This window comes from Erpetoichthys calabaricus, chromosome 11, assembly GCF_900747795.2.
Source record: "Erpetoichthys calabaricus chromosome 11, fErpCal1.3, whole genome shotgun sequence".
Classification (NCBI taxonomy): Eukaryota; Metazoa; Chordata; class Cladistia; order Polypteriformes; family Polypteridae; genus Erpetoichthys; species Erpetoichthys calabaricus.
In genome coordinates, this window is record NC_041404.2 from 39117736 (window position 1) to 39141784 (window position 24049).

Sequence of the window (24049 nt, forward strand, 5' to 3'; positions counted from 1 at the left end):
ATTGGCTCCAGCAGACCCCCGTGACCCTGTGTTTGGATTCAGCGGGTTGGAAAATGGATGGATGGATGGAAGTAAAAAGACAGGCAGGCTAACAACCCTCATGCTAAAATAGATAGTGACCTTTTAATGGTGCCTCGGGCCTAAGCTTTTCATAGCTAATAGCACTAAAACAAGTAATAAAGCACATTGATCCTTAATCGAAATTCTCAACAAGTGGAGTTGCACATGTGTGTGTGCGTACTCTGCAATTGAGTAGTATCCTGGCCAGTGTTTCCAGCTTTGAAGTTTATGGTGCTGGGTTAGGCTTCATCCCCCTATAACCCTGAATTAGATTAAGTAGGTTTGAGAATGCATGTATGTTGTTCTGCCCATTACATATAAGCATGATCTAAAGGCCAATTTAAACCAATTTGGAAGTGAAAGCCTAAAACAGGAACGAGTCCATGCATTCACGGGTGCTGTGGTATCTTGAGACCTCATAAAGAAACTCAATGCTGTTTTACACGTCAACAGAAAACACAGTTTCTGCTGAAGAGGCATTCAAATGCTGAGCCTTAAAATTCAAATCAGCTTCGTAAGCGACATGCCGGCAGTACTCATAAGTTAGGTAGTTTATCCACTGTTGGGTATTCTTCTCTGGTCTCCACAGGATGATGAATACCTTAGGAAGGGTGATGCAACCCAAGATACACCAAGAAGACAAGACAATGGACACTCCAAACATTATGTCTTGTAGGTCTTTGCTTTGGTCCAGAGTGACAAGCAGTGTGCAGCCCCAAATGGTGAGGAAGAACAGCATGCTGAAGGAGATGGAGTGGGACTCAATAAAGCTTGGAGGAAGAGCTGTGCTCTTGATGGCCAAGCTCCATGTTGCCAAACACAGTAGCGCCAGATAGCCAAAACAAAGAATGTACCAAAGTGAATCAGTGCAGTCACACACCACGTTAGTGAACCGCTGTCCTTCTGGCAGATACACAGATCTCAGAGGGTCAATCAGCATCCACATCAAGCAAATGACAGCCTTTCCCAGAGTGCCCAATACAATAATAACAATGTAGAAATGCAGCTGAAACTTGCTTGGTCTTTCTGAAGTGCTGGAAAAAGCAAGAAGTATGCGGCAAGACTTGGCCAGAATACTGGAGACACAGAGTGAGAACCCCAGGGCAGGCAGAGGCAGACGTATGAGACATACACCATCTGTTGGCATTCCAGTGAATAAGAAAGCACTGGAGAAAGCAATGATGAGACCTGCTAGATAGCAGTAGAAGATACTCCCTCCGGAGGATTTAGCAATGGGCGTGTTGGCATGTTTCAGGAAGATGAAGAGTGCCACAGCACACACGAGGATTCCAGCTGGTGACAGAATATAGATCACATACTTATGGGCAACCATGATGGGCAGGCACTCTGCAAAGATGGCAAGATGCACAGAAGAAAGGAAGATTAGAAAAGATAAAGTATGCAGACAATTCCTAAACTTTGGACCGAGTGATCACTGAGATCCAGTCCATTAAGAGCAGAGCTTGCTCATTTTATTTTATAGAACATTTCATAATGATCCCTTCAACACTGGAATGCTGTGCTATGACATGTGAATGAACTTCTTAAACTCTGAGCTGGGTGATCTGCTCCTTCAGAAGGTTTTCAGGCCCCTTTTCCTTTTACACATTTTTATTACGTTGGTGCCTGGTGCTAAATCATTTATGTTCATTTTTTTCCTCATCAAGTAATACTCAATACCCAGGAATGACATAGCAAAAATGGGATTTTAGAAATTTTTGCAAATTTATTAAAAAAAAAACTGAAATATCACCTTGACAGAAGTATTCAGACTCTTTATTATGGCGCTTAAAATCTGGCTCATGTGTATCCCATTCTGTTCATCACTGGTTAGATGTTTCTACAAATTGTTTGGAGTCCACCTGTCATCAATTTAATTGATTGGACCTGATTAGGAAAGGCACACACCTGTCTATAAAACAGTCCAACAGTTGAACAAAAAACACAGAAGTCTCTCCTCAGTCAAAGACAAATGGAAGCCCGCTTGTGTTGCATACAGCAATAGAACAGATGTGAAATTGACACTGCAATTCATCTTTATTCAACTCACAAAAGCCCTTCTTCTTCCAGGTAGCTTCTTTCACCCCCCAGATTATCTCACAGCTTGGAGTTTACAAAACTACACCTAAATAAATATCAGACTGTGAAAACAAGATTCTTTCGTCTTCTGGAAAAAAGATTAGAGTCACGTCTTTAGGAAACCACTCATCACCTATGCAATGCTGTGAAGCCTGGTGGTGGCAACATCACGCTGTGGGGTTGTTTTTCAGCAGCACAGACCAAGAGACTAGTATAGTATAGAGATATCCTTAATGAAAAATCCTGGGAATAGCACTCTGGACCTCAGAATGGGATGAAGATTCACTTTCCAACAGGACAAAGTAGGGTCACCTCTGTGCCATAGCCAAGTCTTCAAGCCAATTGAACATCTCTGGGGAGACCTCAAAATAGCTGTCCACAGACAATCTCCATCCAACCTGACAGAGCTTGAGAAGATCAGCAGAGAAGAAAGGCACATAACCCCCCAAATCCAGGTGTGTGAAGTTTGTCCCATCAAACCCAAGTAGACTTCAGGCTGGAATCTCTGACAAAGGGGCTTCAACTAAGTACTGAGCAAAGGGTCTGAATACTTGTGTCAGTGTGATATTTCAGTTTTTGGTTTAAAAAAAAATTGCAAAAAATTCTGAAATCTTTTATTTGCTTTGTCATTTTGGGGTATTGAGTGTTTTTGATGAGGGAAAAAATGAATTTAAATGATTTTAACATTAGGTTGGAACATACCAAAATGTGAAAAACTGAAGGTATCTGTAGACCTTCTGAATCCACTTTATTTTTTCCACATTACCTGTTCCATTGCTGAAGGTTCCTTTGGGGCAATCATAACACTTGGCACAACAGGTCCCATATGTCACCTTTTTTGTCCATTTGGGACAGACGTTATTGCAGCTTGAAGGCGACAACTAATGCATCAAAGAATATGTCATATAGTTAGTTTTTGGAATAAAAATGCACTTTTGGAATCATTATACACTTGAAGTAACTCTCTGAAGAAATCACACATTATTTATAATATTTATCTATATATGTACTATATCTGCATATATATATATACTGTATATATATATATATTTATATATATATATATATATATAGTATACATACTACAGTGGTTTCCAAACTCAGTCCTGAGGACCCCCTGTGGCTGTGGGTTTTTTTTGTGTTTTACCATATACAGTATACTCACGTATAAGTCAGGTCTTGAAACCCGAAAAATCGATCATAAAATCAGACCCCGACTTATACACCTGTTCAAAAATGTGACACTTACATTTTTTTTTTACATCTTCTTGCCTCCTCCAATCTCACATCAGTTTCTCACACACATCAAATTTTGTGGCAGCAGCAGTTACCAATTTCTTTCACCACTTCAACTACTTTTAATTTAAAACCAGCTTCATATTTTCTTCTGATCGAATACTCCATCATAGATAAGGGATGCTCTTATGATAAAGGTATATGAGGATGTACAAAAAACACAAAACAGTGCCAACGTCGCTTTGGAATAGTTTGGGTATGACCATGTGGTCACGTAGGCGGCACAACACATAGAAGAAAAAAAAAAGGCCGTGTGCTCTGTGGTTACTCTCTCAGGTGCGCGTTAGAATATCACAATCTCTTGGACCAATAGTGTGAGTTTTCCGCATTCGACTTATACGAACGACATTAGAAATTATACGGTAAAATCAAGCCCCGACTTATCCGTGGGAGAACTTAAATGCAAGTAGATATGGTAATTAGAATCCTAGTCTAATTAAGTGAACGGTTATTTCCCAGTTCCTGTGTTTTGGGTCAATGTTGAAATTACAAAGCTAAATCTGGTGATTTTTTTTACTAAAATGTACTAGGCAGTTAAAATGGAATACATTTTGTATAGTTTAAACAATGGTTTCATACTAATTTTCTGCTTTTCCAGGTTATATTATTCACTAATTAGTGTTTCTGATGCTAAAGTAGCTGCAGCCTTTCATCATTCAGTGTTGTTTGCGCAGGTGTCTGCTTTGTATGTTTTTAATTGTCTTTATTAGGATACAATGATGGGAGTAAACTACTGTACATGAAAAAGGTCAATATAATAGAAAGGAACAAAAGAGAGTTAAGTATCTAACGCTGTAGCAAAAATAGAAATATTTGTAAATGTATTATAAATATAAAAATTCTGTTTCTCTGCTTTTCTGAATGTAGAATACGAGAAGGGAAAAAAGAGCAGCTAATTAAATGAGATCAATGATTGTCTGATCTGGTTGGAACAACAACCCACAGCCACAGTGGGTCCCAAGGACCAAGTTTGGGATCAAGTGACATATACTATATACTATGTACTACATACTCCATATTGTATGTACTATATACTGTATACTATATACTACTTACTGTATATACTATCTATACTATATATTACATGCTATATATACTAGATACTACATAGCATATACCATTTTCTACATACTATATGCTAAATCCTACTATATACTATGCTCTCATAGCCAAAATTGTTTTCTAGAGCCAACATATAGACAAATCTGTAATTTATTTATTTATTTTGGTACTTGGTGCACTTATTACAAAATAAAGCACAGAAAGAACACTTTATATTTAAAAACATGGAAGAAAAAGAGAATAGTGCCTGTTTTGTTTCCAGAGAACTGCCTCATAATTAAGACTGCTGAATTAAAATCTCCTCCCACGCGCGTGTTCTCCCTTATCTGTGTTATATTATTTCCATATATTCCACCTCTGGGTCAGGAAAGCTGTAGCCTTCCCCAGTTACACTGAGCACCATCTGAGAACCATAGGGTGTCAGTCCAACACAGGCCACACTCGTGTGCACAATCGCACACACTCACACACACCTGCCCAACAAGTGATTTCTATTTTAACCCCAAATGCAACTGTAAACTGGCTTTAGCTAAAGGCTTCATTGAGCTTACATTTTTGTCCAATATCCACTTATTAAAGGTACAGTACTGCCAGAAACAGCATCATCCTTACAATTTTAAGTAAAATCCTATAAGCATTCTACTCACAGGTAGACTGAGGTCTTTGCTGCAGGTCAAGGTGATTTCCAATTTGTCTTCTTGCACATAGTAAGCACTGAAGTTGCTTGCAACTTTGAAGTTCTTCAGATTTTCAATAGCTCTCTTAAATTTTGTCATCTTACTCTAAACAAATAATAATTGAGATACATTTAAAGTTTAAATTAACATTGTAATCAGTACACTTACATTGTTGGCTACTTTTATAGAATCCTGAGTGTTAGTAAAGCTGAATTCAACCTAAAAATTTAAACTGAGCTTTATTTAATGGCATTAAGTCTTTAAAATGATAAGGCATTGTGCTGACCTCATCAAGATGGGCAAGCTGTTCTAGACCTTAGGACCCTCCACTGCATGTACTGACTGCACAAGAAAAAGGAAAAGAGAGCAGGAGGAGAAAGCAGGCTGAAATTTATTTATTAATCAAAATGTCTAAACCAAAACACAAAACTAAATCATAGAAAGAATTCAGAAGCAAAAAATTAAATCACAAAAAGTTTTAAATGTATTTACAAATTTGACAACCAGAAAGTACACAGCTCTGTGTTTTATACCTTTGAGCCAGTGATGCATACACCTCACATTTTACTTTGACTTTACCTATCAATGCCATAGAAAAATAGAGACAGAAAATCTCTCAAAATGGCAGTGCACATATAAACAAAAAATGTGGCATTAGCTAGCGCAAGTTATTATTTTCTGCTCTTTGCTTGGGTTCACTTTTTTTATTTTTCAAAAGGTGAATCGAGCTGGTAAATTACTGGCTGGGCCAATAGCATGTGCCATCATAGGTATTGTGTGGGGAAAAGAGGCCATGGACAGGAATCATTCAAAAGTTTAAATATATGTGGATAAAATCGGTTTTGTTGTCTTGTAGTACTTGATTTCACACTCATATAGCATCTGCATAATTGTGGTGGGTGTTGTCCTTTACAGTGTTGTGGAATCTACTGATGGCTCTAGCATAGTAAATGTCCACCAGAGATAAAGAGTTGTTCCCGAAATATATTTGGCAATTCTGACCACCTGCGGAAGGGCTTTGTGCTCCTGACCTGAGCAATTACCTAACCAGGCTGTGATAGCTTTGATAAGAATGCTCTCAATGGCACCCCTATAAAAGCAACAAAGACCCTGCCTGGGATGACAAATTTCTTTAGCCATTTCAAGAAGTACAAATACTGTTGAGATTTCTTTACCAATTGATGGTGTTGTAAAACCAGGTAAGATCTTCAACACTGAGAAAGTTAAAGGTTTTCCCACTCCATCTCTCCCCCATTAATGTACAGTAGTGTGTGCTATCCTCTCTTTTTCTATGGGTTCACAATCATCTTCTTGGTTACTAACATTTAAGGAGAGATGGATTATTGTCCCAGCAACACCTTTCCAGATTTAGCACTTCCCTCCTGAATGGCTGCTTCATCTCTCCCAGTAATCAGTGCAGTGACTGTCGCAACATCAGCAAATTTGATGATACTTGTGTTATTCTGAGAGGCACCACAGTCACTTGTGAAGAAGGTATAAAGCAGAAGGCTTAGCACATAGCCCTGAGGGGTATATAAAACCAACATGTTGGAAATGTCCAGGGGCAGCACTATGTCACAGTGGTAGCGCTGCTGCCTCTTAGTAAGGAGACCCGGGTTTGCTTCCTGGGTCCTCCCTGCGTGGAGTTTGTATGTTCTCCCCATGTCTGCGTAGGCTTCCTCCGGGTGCTCCAGTTTCCTTGCACAGTCCAAAGCAGGCAGGCAGCTGGGAGGTGAACGAACCCCTGCAGATGAGTGTTTGGCCGACACTCGGTGAGGCTGAAGAAAGTGGTCGCTCCAGCTGAGCGATCACGGAGCTGGAGTGACCGGTATTGAAGACAACTGGCCATCAAAAGGCAGCGGCAGTCGTGGAAGCTTTGGGCTGGTTTAGCCCCAGTGTGAGCGCCCTGGCCACTGTGGAAAGAACCCAAGTCTCGGTCCGGATGGAGCCCGACGTAGCCAGGGATCGGAGGGCTACCGGACCAGTGTGGAAGGCAGCTGCACCTGCAGGTATAGGGCGACTGCCCTGTTGCGAAGCCCAATGGGAGAAGAAGGCACCGTTCTTTGGATTTTAAAAGACTGCTTCCAGCCATTGTTTTAACCTCATTTGCGTTGTTTTTAAAGATCTTGTTTTTTTACTAATGGATTTTAAGGTCCACTAATTCACTCATTTTAATGGATTATTTATTTAATGAAGACTTTTGATATACTGTACTTTATTTAATTTGAACACTGTTTTGTTGTTTTCTGGTTTTAAAATACCTCTCACCTTCCAGGAAAGAAGGAAGTGCATGCATAAAATATAAAGAAGAACTCAGGATTAAAAAAAAAATAATCATTTTATTCTAACAGGCCGGTTAATCTGTCGATTGGTTAATGCGAGGCCAGTTAAGAGGGATTGTACTCTATCTATCTATCTGTTATATAGTGCCTTTCATATCTATCTATCTATACATTATTACTTCAAAAGGTGTCAGCATAAATACAATTTTATGAGGAACAGTTCTTCCACCTCCAATGCTATAGAGAAAACTCAGAAATGCCCAAATACATTGGATACTTGTGTAACTTCTTGTGGGTTTGAATGCTCACCAACAACATGAGGCATCAAACAGCAACATGCTTTGTCTGTGGCCATCAAGCTTATATGTGGCTACCTTTAGACTGGTGTGGAGGGGCTTACTTGGCCTATGTTCTGCCTGACATGCTAGGCTCCACCTTCTGCTCAGATTAGGTTATGCTTCCATCTCAGTTCCTCAGATAACTCCTATCAGCAATGGCATGCAGTATGGAGAAATTTTTTGAGCCCCAAATTTTTGGGCCTGCAGCTGGAGCACAAATAAATAAACTGTTGGCCGTGGCTCTTACTACAAGAATTGTGGTCTTGCAAAAACAATTGGCCCCGAATATGCTCTTAGAAGCCCAGGGAGGCACCTGCAAGGTCATACAACAGACATGTTGCTTCAACATTCCAGACACTTCTCACAATATGTCTTACCTGGCCTATAAAATTGTCCATGCAGTTGATCGAGGTTTTTTTCCCGATTGGACATCAGGACTGAATATTGACTGGTTTAATGATTTTCTTTCTTTTTCCCAACTTGGATAAAAGTAGTGCTTCTTGCTTTAATAACTTTTGTCATCATCATTCTATTGTGCTACTGTATTTTAAATGTACTATGCTAGCCTTTATGTCATCTGTCATCAACATCACAGTGAAGTCTTCTGCTCTCCCTAATGATTTTGGTTATGCTGCCTTGTCACTTGAACCGCCTTATGCTAATGTACAGTAGACTTACCTTCAACCAATTGCTTAAAGTAAATGTTAATTGATTAGTGTTGTTTTAGAAGGACATAAAGAGGGGGACTGCCAGAGATGGTTTTTGCTGTTAAATATCTATCCATCCATCCATTATCCAACTCGCTGTATCCTAACTACAGGGTCACGGGGGTCTGCTGGAGCCAATCCCAGCCAACACAGGGTGCAAGGCAGGAGCTGTTAAATATGATTTTCACTATTTGCTTATTATACAGGGCTATTCAAAATGAAACAGCAGATTTCAAAAATGTATTTCAAACAAACTGTATAGTGCAGAAAAACATTGTGCGCATCACTGGATAGAGGAAAGTTCAACGTTTGGTCCTATGGTCTTTGAGGTTGCATTCACTCAATATGAGCACCATGTGTAGCGTGACAAACATCAAAATGGTAGACCATTTCTTGCCACACATGAGTCAACTGGGGCCTCATGCATAACGGCATGCATAGAATTCACACTAAAACATGGCGTACGGACAAAAGCAGAAATGTTCGTATCCACAAAAAAATCCAGATGCATAAATCTGTGCATTCTCCAACTTCCACTTTCTTCCGCTCCATAAATCCCAGTCAGGGTGAAAAGTAATGCACGTACCTGCTGCCACTCCCCAACTCCTACCAGAATTACGCCTCTTTGAATATGCAAATCAATATAAACAGCCGTTAAGCTCAGCGTTCCTTGAAAAAGCAATGGCAAAGGCACGGGGGGAAATAGAAGAATTTCAGCGAATACTAAGTGGAGTCAAGGAAAAACGTACTATTTGTTGGTTTAAACAGTGGTATAAACAACAAAAGGAACTTGATCGAGTGACATAGAGTGTTGGAGAAACTCGAAAGCTCAAGTTCACAAATTCGCACAGTGCCTGAAATAAAAAAGAAGTTGTCAGATATCAAAGTCGCAGTGAAAAGGCGAGTCTTAACCCACCGTCTGAGTGTCATATGAAAGCTTATTAGGGTACAGAGAAAAAAAAATAGAGACACAGTGGGAAAAAAGCATGAAATGTCAACTTTAATCACGAAATTTCCACTTTAATCATGTAGTTTATGTTGTCATTAAAGCAAGACATCATAAACTTCATCTTAAAATCGTTTGATTTACTACTTTCTCAAATCCCAACGTAACTAAAGTAGCACGTTAAATGCTTTGTTTTGTATGTGCTCTTCTATGTGCTCTATGTGTGTGAATCACTACATGCTTCTTAAATGGGCTTTCTCTTTCTCTAACTGGACACAGAATCCATTACATTCATGATATTACAGCTCTCTGAATAATTTAAATACTGAGATGTATACTTGATATAATTTTCATGATGATATGAGTTAAATCTTGTTATTAAACATGGCAACATGGTTGTGCAGTGATAGTGACAAGCTGGCGCCCCATCCAGTGACTGTTCCTACATCCCGCAATATGCTTGTTGTGCTGTGCGCGACCTTCGATGAAATAATTTATTGCAGCAGTACTGTCTCTTTCAAAAGTACTAACCCCCAATTCTTGTCCTTCCTTTTCTTTCTCCAAATATCCAATCACCACACAATCAGCTCTGTGATAGATGTAAAGCCATCTGTAAGCTGAGAACACCGATTCTTCAAACCTTTTAAGGAACATGGAAATATCATCGTAGTATATGTTTAATTATTCTATCCATCTGTCCTTCCAGTGTCACGCCAGTCCCAGCAAGAATACAGTGCGATGCAGGAACAATCCCTGAACGGGGCACCAGCTCCTTGCTAGCCCTGCGACACCGTGTCCTCACATGTTTAATTATTAACAATATAGATTACTTAAATGAAGTTAAAGTTTTATCTGTATAATATAATAAACATATTTTGTTGCATTTCATCTTAAAAATGATATTATCATCATGTGTCAATACACGCTAAATTGGCTCAGGTTGTGCAATATTATAACTATCGCAAGTTTACAGTGAGGTGATTGTACTTCTACTGTAAGTACAAACAGTTCTACAAGGAGCACTTGATGGACTGATTGATTACGTTTATACTGTAGCTCTTGGGATGAAACTGTTTCTGAACCGCGAGGTCAGTACAGGAAAAGCTCAGAAGCGTTTGCCTATGAGAGCAGTTCAATAGACAACGTGGCTGAGGCAGCGTGTGCTTGATGCTGTATATCAATAATTCTCTTTCTGATCAGCTGCTGTAGAGCTGTGATTTCACACTCAGATACAATGGGATAAATACTCCAAGTGGAGCACTGAGAGTGATATGGAAAAAGATGATTAGGCAACCCCTAACAGGAGCATCTGAAAGAAGAAGAAGAAGGTCAGTGAGAGTAACAACAGGCCCAGCCTTAGGCATAGGCGAAGTAGGCGACCGCCTAGGGCCCCGGCGTCTGGGGGGTCCCGGATTGACTCCTAGGTCTAATTTTCACGCATTTCACAGAGCTTCCAGGGGGGCTCTGCCCCCCTCAGGGGGCCCCTGGACCCCCCTTTCGCCTAGGGCCCCATAATACCTAAGACCGGGCCTGGTAACAACGCTAAATCAGCTATGGTATTTGGAATAGTTTGGCCATTCCATGGAGCATTATATTGTTACAGGTTAATTACAATCAGATGCCTTAAACTAATAAACGATATGTGTGTATATGATAGAGCTGCATCGGGGATGTGGATCTAAAAAAGAAAGGGAAACCACACTAGAACAAAAGCACCGCTTTGACGCTGGGTGCTGGCAGTTTGCAAAACCGAGCGGAGAACTTGCATACGCCAGGGTTTGAGCTACCATGAAAATGTGTGTGGCTTTACGCCAAGTTTAAGTTTTATACATTGCGATTTGAGCATGGAAACAGGAGTACGCAACATTTTTGTGCGTACGCACCATTTATACATGAGGCCCCTAGTCCCTAGTTACTGAATTCACAGCTTCCTCAATTCGATGTTGCAAATCTTGAAGATTAGTGGGCATATTTGGAACAAACACTCTTTCTTTAATGTACCCCCATAGATAAAAATCACAAGGGGTAAGGTCTGGAGACCTGGGAGTCCATAGACGATGAGCTAGATCTTGTTGTCCACCTCTTCCAATCCAATGGACTTGCACTTCGCAAATTGCAGCACACAAAATGATTTCGGGTGGCATGGTGGCACAGTGGTAGCACCACTGTCTCGCAATAAGGAGCCCCGGGTTCATTTCCCGGGTCCTCCCTGCGTGGAGTTTGTATGTTCTCCCCCTATCTGAGTGGGTTTCGTCCGGGTGCTCCAGTTTCCTCCCACAGTGCAAAGACATGCAGGTTAGGTGCATTGGCATTTCTCGATTGTGCTTGGTGTGTGGGTGTGTGTCCTGTGGTGGGTTGGTGTTCTGCCTGGGATTGGTTCCTACTTTGCACCCTGTGTTGGCTGGGATTGGCTTCAGCAGACCCCCTGACCCTGTATTCGGAATTAGCGGGTTAGAGACTGACTGACTGACAAAATTATTTCTCTTGTGGTGTTGTCACCATTTTACTATAAATGAGAAACAGCGCTTGGTAGCATTCACTGGTACTTTTAGGCAGGCTTTTAAACTTTGAACTTTCCTCTATCCAGTGATGTGCGGTATGTGTTACAGTTTGTTTGAAATAAATTTTTGAAATCTTCTCTTTCATTTTGAATAGCCCTGTATTATTAAATACTTTTTACTGTTAGATTTTGCTGTTACCATTTTAATTAAAGCCTCTTGATCTGTGACCCAGTCACACTGGTATTCCATGTACAATGTTAAGAATCATTAAGAAATCAGTGTAACAGACTTTCTGACTCTGCAAGTCCACTAATCAGTAACTTGCAGGGACACAAGGAATGCCACAAATCACATATTTCTATAATTAGCTGTATATTTAAGAAGTGTAATCAACAGCTGTAATTCAGTCATCCCCTTCACAGCTGTGGTGGCTCCATGCATGTAATAATAAAGGTATTCTACCCATCCTGAAATGGCTCTGCGAATTTGACTTTGACACACTTCATCACAATAGGAGTCAGTGCACCTGCTCAATATAACTAGAAACTTGAAGAACTGAATTTCAGTGATTAAAAGTAATGATACAATGACATATTTTTAAGAAGTCAACTATGAAGAAGTTAAAATAAATGATGACAATTAACTATAGGCTCTTTGGGAAACAGTCTGCAAGTCAAAATCAAAAATAAACCAAAGACTGGAAAGTTCCAGAAATGAACCTACTGTCACAGAATTTGACGAGTTGCTGGCCCATGTCTTGCATGCATGGAAGTTTGGAACACACATTCTGTTGATATTTTCATAAAGGCTTCTGGTAAAATTGTAAGTCCAGAACATCTGCAGAGTATCCAGTTCATTCATATAACTGGCAGTTTGCCAAAGCTTATTTTCACAATTCACAGTGATAGTGATGTTTGTATTTTTGTATTTCCTGTAATATTGCTGGAGACTCATCATGAATGTCTAAAGAAAAGCAAAGGAAATGTCAGCACATTGTAAGTACAACAAGGTGACACCAGAGGGGTTTTTAGGAGGTTAGCACTATTCAAAGCAAAACATAATCATTCTTTTAAAAATGGCCCAGCTCTTCACAGCCATATAAATCAGACTTCATTAAACACAAGGGTTGTGAATGTTATTTTAAGCAATGCCAATGTGGGCTAAAATTCTGATTGAGTGATGCAGCAAAAAAGAAATCAACCTTATCAGAACAGAAAGAATTCAGGTTAGGTGGCATACCGTAATGTATCTTTCAAATTCATTACCAAAACCTTGAAGATCATAGTAGAGAAGAACTATGCCAGTTAAGTCTGTTTCTCCATAATCAGATTGCAGATCTTGTAGATTTTGAAGACAACAGTATATAAATGTCTTTCTTGTGTTGTTAAATGTTTTAAAAAGTGTCACAAAATCCTTAAATTTACCAAAATATGCAGTAGCATTAGCACTGGACTGCATGACTTGATTCTTAATGACATCTTCCTTTGTACTGAAATCAGTGAATATCAATTGCTTGTTTATACAGTAATTAGCACTGTACTCATTTTGAAACTCTATGTATTTGCTGGTTCTTTCATACACAATTTCAGTGACGTTCCAGTGTAGCTTTATAAATAAATCATCAAATGCTTTCTTGACAGCTTGTGGAGATGGACTTGTAGGTAAAATGTCTTCGGTCAGTTCAATCTTGGAAGAGAAAAAAAAAGACATTGCGATCAGCCATGCTCTCTAAATGTTGGCTGTTGGCTCAACACAGAAGTGAAAAGAGCCTGACTCAACAAAAAGTAGATAGATAGATAGATAGATAGATAGATAGATAGATAGATAGATAGATAGATAGATAGATAGATAGATAGATAGATAGATAGATAGATAGATAGATAGATAGATAGATAGATAGATAGATAGATAGATACTTTATTAATCCCCAAGGGGAAATTCACATACTCCAGCAGCAGCATACTAATAAAAACAATATTAAATTAAAGAGTGATAAAAAAGCAGGTATAACAGACATTAACTTTGTATAATGTTAACGTTTACCCCCCCCACCCCAGGTGGAATTGAAGAGTGGGGGAGGAACAGCAGTCTGTGCCTGAAGCTGCTCCTCTGTCTGGAGATGATACTGTTCAGTGGATTCTCCATTATTGACAGGAGCCTGCTCAGTGCCCGTCGCTCTGCCACGGATGTCAAACTGTCCAGCTCCATGCCTACAATAGAGCCTGCCTTCCTCACCAGTTTGTCCAGGCATGAGGCGTCCATCTTCTTTATGCTGCCTCCCCAGCAAACCACCACGTAGAAGAGGACGCTCACCAAAACCGTCTGTTAGAACATCTGCAGCATCTTATTGCAGATGTTGAAGGACACCAGCCTTCTAAGGAAGTATAGTTGGCTCTGTCTCTTCTTACACAGAGCATCAGTATTGGCAGTCCTTGTAGTAGCAGTGTAGCTGCGTTTTCCCAAAATTACCAAAGTTCAGCAGCTCTATCGTAAAAAATGGGATTCAACAAAAGCCTAACACGTCGAAATGATTCCACAGACAAAATATCTTTGTTTTTAAAAGTTTTAGTTAAAAGTCAAAGTAAAACAGTTCACACAAAAAAGAAAAAATTAAAATGGCAAAAATTAGAAAAGTATTTATTTAAGAGAAGTTCTTTTCAAAGCTTAAGTCTTGTTACATTTCTTATTGTTACAAAGTCACTACTAAACATTTCTGAACCATTTCTAAACATTTCTGAACCATTTCTAAATCTTTCTGAACCATTTCAAAACATTCAGAAACTGTATGCCTATCCCATTTCTATGTTGAAATGGGTCTTTTAAGTCCCTGAGGACTGGGAGCTATTCTAAACAACAACCGACTCAATTATCACACTGTATCTTAATTATATCAAGAAAGTTCTATCACTTATTAACTTCTTCTTCTTCTTTTGGCTACTCCTGTTAGGGGTTGCCACAGCGGATCATATTGTCCGCATATTGATTTGGCAAAATGATATATTGGATGTCCTTCCTGACATAAACCTCCCCATTTATACGGGCTTGGGACCTGCACTTAAACACACTGGTTTATGCATCCCCTGTGACTGGGTTTCTATCTCTTATTTACTTACAGGGGGTAAAAGGCTATACCATTGTCTATGGCTATGACTAAGCAAACACTAATGTGAATTTAACTTAACTTAAAGCATTGCTTTCTAGGTTGGCTCTTACAGGTAGAAGGGTTTGAAGCAGGAATAATAATAATAATAATACATTTTTATTTCTATAGCACCTTTCCCATGCTCAAGGCGTTTGAACAAGGGAAGAACAAGTATAACGGACAAAGCTTGATCTGGTCAAACATCAAGAGCATGCCCACAGCCCATGTATATGATGAAGGCCTTCATCAGAGAAGACTACTGGATTGCACTGTCAGCTGTTGCTGCACATTTGGTTATTACCTATGGATCAGCACACGCCATATAGTGCATGATGAGTTGGGGTACCATAAAGTTTGTGCAAGATGGGTACCCAGACAACCTACTGATTTTCCCAAGCCAACATCCTTTAGTGCATTTTGGCAGGTTTCACTCCCTCTGCCCAAAGAAATCTCACTTCAGCGTGTGGTTCAACAATGGTGCAATCCTGCAGCGGAGTGTCCACATTCATTTGACCTTGGCTTCAACTAGACTAATGGCAGAGCACTGCCCTGTGTATGTTTGAACTACCCAAAAGCCATCATTTTGTATTGTGTCAGCTCCTATTCAATGCAGTTAATGCGTAACTTTCAAATTGCCTTTACTTTTTGCTTTACCCTTCTATAAACACAGATTTACAACAAAATCAATTTGAATCAAAAAAGTATGCAATTTTACATCCAGCGGAGACTGCATGGCCATGTGTTTCAGCTTAAACACCAATAAAATCAATAATTTAGAGGGGTGTACTCATACTTTTGGACATTTAGTCAGTTAGTGATTTGTCAGAAGGGGACCTTGTTTTTCGATTTCCTGGATAATCCAGTTACTGATGGTGTCAGGGTTGTCTGTGTAGGTATTTGCTGTCTTGCAAAGGAGTCACCGCTTTGAAGTCTGGCTGGTTGAGTATACAAACAAATACCAAGTTGTGATAAAAGAACTGCTGCTTCCTTGGAGGATGTCTGTATTTACCTGAAATTAACATGTTTGACAATATTGATTTCTAATCAGCAGATCTGTACTCATTAATGGTTGGTAACAATACATTTTGTTAACTTGTGTTTTCATTAATTCTTAAACCCAGGAAATTTAGATGTGCCATTGATTAAACTGATTGTCCAGGACTGACAACAGCAGGGACTGAAGGAGATTTAAACTCCTGGGCAGCAGAAGGCAGAGGGGGACGGTCAACTGAGAACTCTGCCAAGACACTCGAACAGAGCACAGGGGCTTGTAGGCAGACGAGGGTACCTGGCTGGCACGACGTGAGGCACAAGGATGGCAACACTTACTTCCAGGGAGGAAGAGACAGCTCCACAAGGAGACGCCAGTTGTGGGTCCAGCGAGAGAGGGAAGCCGCATGAAAGGACCAAGCAAAGCTGACAGATGAGAAATGAGGCGTGCCTAGGTCACAGCAACACAAGGAGCCCAGAGTGGAAAGAAAGGAACAACAAAGAGATGCTGACAGGGATTCAATGATCTGGCACAACTTCTGTTGGGAAACGAGTGTCTGGCGAACAGAGTGCATCCGTGGACAGTTGAACAATTAAGTGTTGGGGTAACACAGTGAGCAACTTGGACTCTGCACCACTAAAGGTTGTATCCTCCGATTCTTGTTTTTAATGGACTTTTAGAGTGTGGACTGGTATTTTCCTTTTAAAAATGGAAATTAATTTCTGATATGTTTAGATTTTGTTATGTTCGTTTATCTTTTTAATGTACCTTATATTGTCTTGTGTAATAGATCTTACTGTTGCTTTTTTCTGAAATTACTGTTGTGTCTTTCATTGTGTGTTTACTCACCGCCCAATTTAAAGAAACCTGTGTGCTATTATTGGTAAATTTCAGGAGTTCCCAGTCTCTTAATAAAACTGGGTGGCGTAGTCGGATATTTAAATGGTGTCTAAGTTAGATTACCTGTAAGTGTGACCAGACACCTGTTATAGATTCCCTAACCCATTTAGTCCTGAACAGAGTTGTGGGGGTTTGCTGGCACCTATCCCAGCTAGCATAAGGCGCAAAGCAGTAACACACCCGGGATAGGGTGCCAGTCCATTTGCAGGTGAACACACACACACACACACATACACATCCACCCCAATCACACATTAGTGCCAAATTAGTATAGAAATTCCACCTAACCTGCATGTCTTTGGACCGGTGGAGAAAATCAGAGCATCCGGAGGAAACCCATGCAGACATGGGGTGAACATGTAAACTCCACACAGAGAGGAACCAGGACATGAACCCTGTTCTCCTTCATGTGAGGCAGTAGTGCTACCACTGCACCACTCTGTGTATTCTGTAAGTTAGGAGGTCATTCTGCATTTAAAATTGCAAAGCGACTTACCTAATTCCTTATAAACAGAAGCAAATCTGATTTGACACTTTGTTCAAGCACTGCACATTTTAAATAAACCAATACAGCAATAATTTTGTACATTTTCACATTATTTGCGGTCTCAAACCATCTACTTGTTTATGCTCCGTTCATCAATGTCTACTAATACTTCGTGGGAATGTTTCATATTCTTCCCTCAGTTTCCCTGATCGAATTTTAATATCTTTTTCATTTTGCCTAACACTCCAATATTAATTTCTATCCTTTAAAAAAAGTAGATAATTTAACTACTCATACAACATCAGTTTAAAGTTTTTGTTACCTTAGCAGGTGCATAAAAATCAAAATTGAAGTTAACTGATCTGCTTGTCACGTGAACAAGCACTGTCAAATTTTTCTCAGCAGTTTGGTTAAAGCAATTTCCGCACATTGTAAAGATTTTGTAACCCATCACAAATCCAGTAAAATTGCCCAGGAATATGTCCAGTGCAGGTGTGAGTTCCTGGACAAAATTTTTCCAAATAGAGTTGCTGAAAATAAAACAAGACAAAGAAAGTGTTAGCTGTGCATTTAATGTAAAATGTCAGTCACAGTGTTATATGTTAAAATGCCGAATCGCATACACACCTACAAAGGGTCTACAATGGAATTGCAGATTAACCAAATCTACATGACTGTGAGAAAAAACCAAGAGTACCCGAAGGAAAGTCCATACAGACTCAGGATGATTGTGTTGCCTCAACATGGACAACACCCAGAATTTGAGCCCAGGATTCTGGATCCATGAAATGGCAACACAATCCACCATGCCACCCACAGTTATAACCTCTCATAAGACTGCTTTAATAGTTGGCACAGTTACCCAAAGCATCCAATACCCTGACACTGAATCCTGCACATGATCACTGTCTCTGGACTTCCCAGCATTTATTCTGGTTCTCTTCAGAAATATCAAAGACATGTTTGCCACCTTAATCGCTCAGTGTGGGTGTGTGCATGATAGGATCCTGTGTTAAACTTTTACTCCATTCAAAGCCAATTCCTGGCGGTTTAGATACGCAACGGCTACCTGCTACTGTAAATTGAATTAAGTGGGCTTGAGACTTTTGTTTTCACTGTTACTTTGTGGTGTTTTTGTTAAGTAAATTGAACACCTATTTGTTCTTTTTCTAAGTCTAACAAATCTGAAACACATTTGTGGGGGGCAGAAGCCCATCTCAACAGTGTCACTGAGAATCAACCCAAAATGTATTGCTGAGTCTACCATTTATGCAACATTGGGGCTGGGTCTGTAACACTATGATTCATATAATTCTCATCTTAGGTTGAAATCAAACTATGATGGGTCTCTCAGAACAGAAGCCCACCTGTATTTAAATAGAGTGCTTTTTCATCGATAATCCTATGATCGAAACTGCTTCTAAAAAATACGCAGAAGAGGTTTTACTCATTGAAAATAACATAAAACAATGGCATTAATATTACAGGATCAGTATCTGATGTCCAGAAAAGAATTTGCAATATTAATTTACAAGTCTTTTCACTCCTTGTAGTGTGCATTCTTTAAATCTGGTAGTCAGTAAGGCAGTTTCATGTTACATACAGGCAAACCTGCTTTGATTGGGTACAAAAGGTTTCTGTCTCAGCTCATTATTGGGATCTTTTGAAATGTCATAGATCAGATTTAACAGCAAAACCACTGAGTGGCACAAGATAGTCTAGTCAAGTTGATACTTTAACACTCTTCTGCTTTCAACTTGGTAGAATATATGAAGCTTTACTTGAAAATTAGAACATTAGAACAACCTAGAAGCAAATGTGAAATTCAGCCCAACAAAGCTCACCAGCCCCATCCACATTATTCTTCCTAAATAACATCAAGTAAAGTTTTGAAAGTCCCTAATGTTTTACTGTCCACCACATTTCTTGATAACTTTTTCCATGTGTCTCTGGTTCTCTGTTCACAGAAAACGCTCCTAAAGTTTGTATGAAATTTACCCTTAACAAGTTTCCAACTGTGTCCCCTTATTCTTGATGAACTAATTTTAAAGTAACAGCCCCAATCCATTGCACTAATTCCATTCATAATTTTAAACACTTCAGTCATGTGTCCTCTTAATTTTCTTTTTCTTAAACTGTAAAAGCTCAGCTCTTTAAATCTCTCCTCATAATTCATCCCCTGTAGCCCTGGAATCAGCCTATTTACTCTTCTCTGGACTTTCTCAAGCACTGCTATGTCCTTTTTGTAGCCTGGAGACTAAAACTGCACCCAGTACTCCAGATGAGGCCTCACCAGTGCATTATAAAGCTTGACTATAACCTCCTCGGACCTCTACTCTACACATCATTGTGCTATATAATAATAATAATAATAATTCATTACATTTATATAACCTAACATTCTGTTAGCCTTCTTAATGGCTTCTGAACACTGACTGGAATTTGATAGTGATGAGTCGACTACGACTCTTAAATCCTTCTCCTAAGGTAAACTTTCAATTTTCAGACCTTCAATTGTATAATCAAACATTTTTACATCTTATGTGTAATACTTTACATTTACTTATATTAAATTTCATCTGTCACTAATCTGCCTAAGCCTGTATTCTGTCCAGGTCTCTCCAATGGATCTTAATTTTCTTTTTTGTAAAATGAAAAGGCTCGGCTCTTTTAATCTTTCTTCATGATTCATCCCTTGTATCCCTGGAATCAGCCTATTTACTCTTCTCTGGACTTTCTCTAGCACTGCTATGTCTTTTTTGTAGTCTGGAGACCAAAACTAAACACAGTACTCCAGATGAGGCCTCACCAGTGCATTATAAAGCTTGAGCAGAACCTCCTTGGACTTGAATTCTACACACTTATCATTGTGTTAGCCTTCTTTATGGATTTTGAACACTAAAGGTGTACTTATTATCCTATTGTGTATTCAAACCTCACATTTTTACCTCCTACATGTAATACTTTACATTTACTGACATTAAATTTCATCTGTCACAAATCCACCCAGGCCTGTATGCTGTCCAAGTCCCTCTGTAATGATTCATCTGATTCAAGATTGTCTGCCAATCCACCTATTTTGGTATCATCTGCAAACTTAACCAGCTTGTTACTTATATTCCTATCCAAATCATTTATATATATTAAAAACAGCAGCAGCCCTAACACTGACCCCTGCTGGACACCACTCTTAACATCAGCCAATACTGATAAGGTTCCTCGCACCATCACCCTTCCTGTGTCTGAGTCAATTTTGCACCCATCTACACACGACACCCTGAACTCCAACTTCTTTTAGTTTGATACCCAACCTCTTATGTGGCACCTTATCAAATGCTTTTTGAGGAAAATGCTGAAGATTCTTCTCTAACAGGTTGTTTTGGTAATATTACACATTTACAAGCACAAGTAACTTGAAAAAACAAATATGTGTTTAGCTTCAAGTTTTGGGTTTCCTTAGTCACATGGTACAGCGTCCTCTTTCAAATAAATATTTCCAGCAAACTTCTATGTAAAGATTTTTCTGTCTACAATGCAGTGGATGAATTATAGAAAATGAAAACACTTGTTGAAAACTGTTTTGCTTTTTTGTTTATGTTATGAACATTCAGCATACACGTCAACACCACACACATGTGTACACACACCTGCATAATATCACAAATAGGGTTTAATAAATTCTTTTGTTTTATTAAGGGAACAATATTTTTTTGTTTGCAGCTTAGTTTGTTTTAAAGGCAAATGCACTTTTTTACTGTTAGGGTCTGAGACCCTGGACTGAGTAGGAGTCCTAGAAAAAATATCACAGTGTAATTCTGACTAGTTTTTGTTTCTGTCCATCTGGCCTTCTGCTTCGATGTAGTGACTGTCCCAATCCTGTAAGCTGCCTGTGTGACGGGTGGCTTTGTCCTTTTTGTTCACCCTGAATCTCTGATTTACTTAAGTGATGACAGTCTTGGCCTTGTTTATTTATCAGCTCACTATGGCAGATAATGTAATAGATAAAAATATTTGATTTTATGTTTTTTATCGTACAGATTCTGTTTTAAAGTTTTTTTTCCATTTCCACTTATTTTTAGAAAGTCTTATTTTTTTATTTCCCGTCTCATTCTGTTTATGCATCAATGAAAACAATTCTAGTGTTAGCATTCAAACAAGTAGGTTCAAACAAGCGGTCAACCCAGTCGCAGGCGGTGGCTCTATGGAAGGAAGTAGGGCAGTGGCTAAAGCCTCCGGACAAATGTCACCCAGCCAGACTGGGGAACATTTAAAAATATGTACGAACTGATAAAGCTTATTGAGATGACCAGGATAGCCTCACCAACTGCAAGGGCAGAACGGCTCCTTAGTGGACGCCAGAAGGAGTATGTCCTAAAATCTCTGCCTCCCCCTCACAAGCCAGAGCCTGTTCCAAAGTCCCCGGATTTGCGGACGCGCTGTGAATGAGGGGGAATACAGGGAGAGACAGAGAGAGGATGTTGGTGTGCTCTGACATCTTCGTTGATGGTCTCACATACAGGAGTGGAGATTGTAAACGGATTTAAGACTGAAGCCATGTTTGATTCTGGCAGCAACATTTCCATTGTTACCCGCTGGTTTGTGCTACCGCGACAGTGGTTAAAAGTTAAGCCCAGTCTAACCTGCATCCACGGAGAAATCCGCTGGTACAGGTCCACCACCTGTGTCATCAGCTGCGGAGGATCGCTGAAAAAATTAACCATAGTTGTCCTCCCAAATCCACCACTCCCAGTGATACTGGGGCGGGACTGGTCTGATATTAAAAGCGGTTGGGCACATACCACTCCTAAGTCGAATTTGGGCCTAATTATAGACGGAGATGAACTGTCTCAAGCTGCCTCCACGCCGTGTAACTAGCCGGCAGAGAGAGACGAAGCGGACTCTCTGAGTGATGTGGTGACTCCCAGACCATCGCGAGACGATACATCATCAACCAAAGCCAAGGCAGAATGGGAGGAAACCACACCCCTTCAGGTTGGCCCTGACCCTCTCTTTATCTTACAGAACCAATTTAGAGAGACGCCGGCTTCTTTTAAAAGGGAGCAGTGGAATGACGACTCCCTTAAGTTTGCAAAAAATGCAATGGTCCTTGTCAATGGCCAGCACACTCATCAGCCCATGCCACAGGGTCTTCACTTTCTTTTAGAAAATTACCTTCTCTATCGTGTAGCAGAGCATTAGGGGGAGGAGCGAAAGCTGTTGCTAATCCCATGGCCCTTCCAGCAGCAGGTCTGTGAGTTGGCGCATGCCCTCCTAATAGGAGGCCATCTGGGCACTGAACAAACTCTGGAGCGGATTAAGTTTCGCTTTTATTGGCCGGGTATCAATGGAGAGGTTCAGAATTTTTGCACTTTTTGTCCGGAGTGTCAATTGCGACAAATTCCTAGGAAGGACCATGCTCCTCTTGTTCCCATTCCCCTAATTGATGTCCCATTTCAAAGAATTGGAGTCGACTTAGTCGGACCCCTAGAACCCTCAGCCCGAGGACACAAGTATATTTTAGTCCTTGTGGATTATGCTATAAAATACCTCAAAGCTGTTCTGTTGCTCTCAGCTACTTCTAAAGCCATTGCACGGGAATTGGAAGGGGTCTTTGCACGAGATGGCATCCCTAAGGAAGTCCTGATGGACCAAGGTACGCCTTATACCTCAGAGACGTTCAAGGAAACAGCCAAGTTACTTAAAATAAAGCATCTAAACACTGCGGTGTATCATCCTCAAACCGACGGTTTGGTAGAGAGATTCAATCAGACTCTCAAACAAATGCTTCGTAAGGTGGTCAACGTGGATGGAAGGAACTGGGATCAGCTCCTCCCCCTCCTCCTTTTTGCATATCGGGAAGTCCCACAAGCCTCAACGGGGTTCTCACCTTTTGAATTATTGTATGGATGACAACCCCAGGGCATATTGGACATTTTAAAAGAGGGATGGAAAGAAGAGGATCTTCCCTCTACAAACATATTAGAATATAACTCGCAATTACGTGATAGATTTGTTCAAATTCGGCCCCTCCTTAAAAGTCACATGGAAGATGCACAAGCAGCACAGGTTCGATATTACGACCGAGGAGATTGAGTCATGGTTCTGGTACCTACCTCCCACTCTGAATTACTAGCCCATTGGCAAGGTCCATACAAAGTTAAGGAGAGGAAAGGACTCGTCAACTATTTGGTGAAACAACCCAATCGTCAGCCAAGGGAACATGTTTATCATATAAATCTGCTGAAACCATGGAAGGACAGGGATCCCAATCCCTCCTCCAGTCAGCCCCGCTCACTCTTTGCTCACATGAATAACCTTAACTTCAGTGCGGATTTAAGCCCCAGATAGCGACGGGAGCTGGAAACAGTTATCCTGTCCGTCTTGGATTTAGTGAGTTAAAAACCTGGAAGGACCTCTCTGATTGAGAGCCCGGGGTTATAGTCTGGGAATGCCTGTATCGCTTTCCCGAGGTTACGTGGAGCTTGAGATTAAGTGCGTGCTGGAACTAGGAGTAATTGAGGAAAGTTATAGTCACTCGTCCAGTCCCATCATTTTAGTCAGTAAGCCTGATGGGAGTTGGA

The 24049-nt window shown here is 40.1% G+C and overlaps 1 protein-coding gene across 1 annotated transcript; it reads right to left on the reverse strand.

Annotated features, from left to right (window-relative positions):
• Positions 1–62: 62 nt before the first annotated feature.
• Positions 63–5273, reverse strand: LOC114660338 (extracellular calcium-sensing receptor-like). The gene is made up of 3 exons (XM_028812974.2): positions 5145–5273; positions 2906–3020; positions 63–1407 (listed from the first exon to the last, which is right to left on the reverse strand). The coding sequence occupies exons 1-3, from the start codon at positions 5271–5273 to the stop codon at positions 500–502; spliced, it is 1152 nt and encodes a 383-aa protein (XP_028668807.2). The 3' UTR covers positions 63–499.
• Between the last annotated feature and the right edge of the window lie 18776 nt (positions 5274–24049).

Bases quoted from the DNA above. Each gene is read 5' to 3' on its own strand.
- LOC114660338 (XM_028812974.2), bottom strand. From the start codon at position 5,273: ATGACAAAATTTAAGAGAGCTATTGAAAATCTGAAGAACTTCAAAGTT. The intron at 3,021-5,144 runs GTGAGTAGAATG...TTGATGCATTAG, and splicing joins GCAAAGACCTCAGTCTACCT to TTGTCGCCTTCAAGCTGCAA. The intron at 1,408-2,905 runs GTAATGTGGAAA...CCATCTTTGCAG, and splicing joins AACCTTCAGCAATGGAACAG to AGTGCCTGCCCATCATGGTT.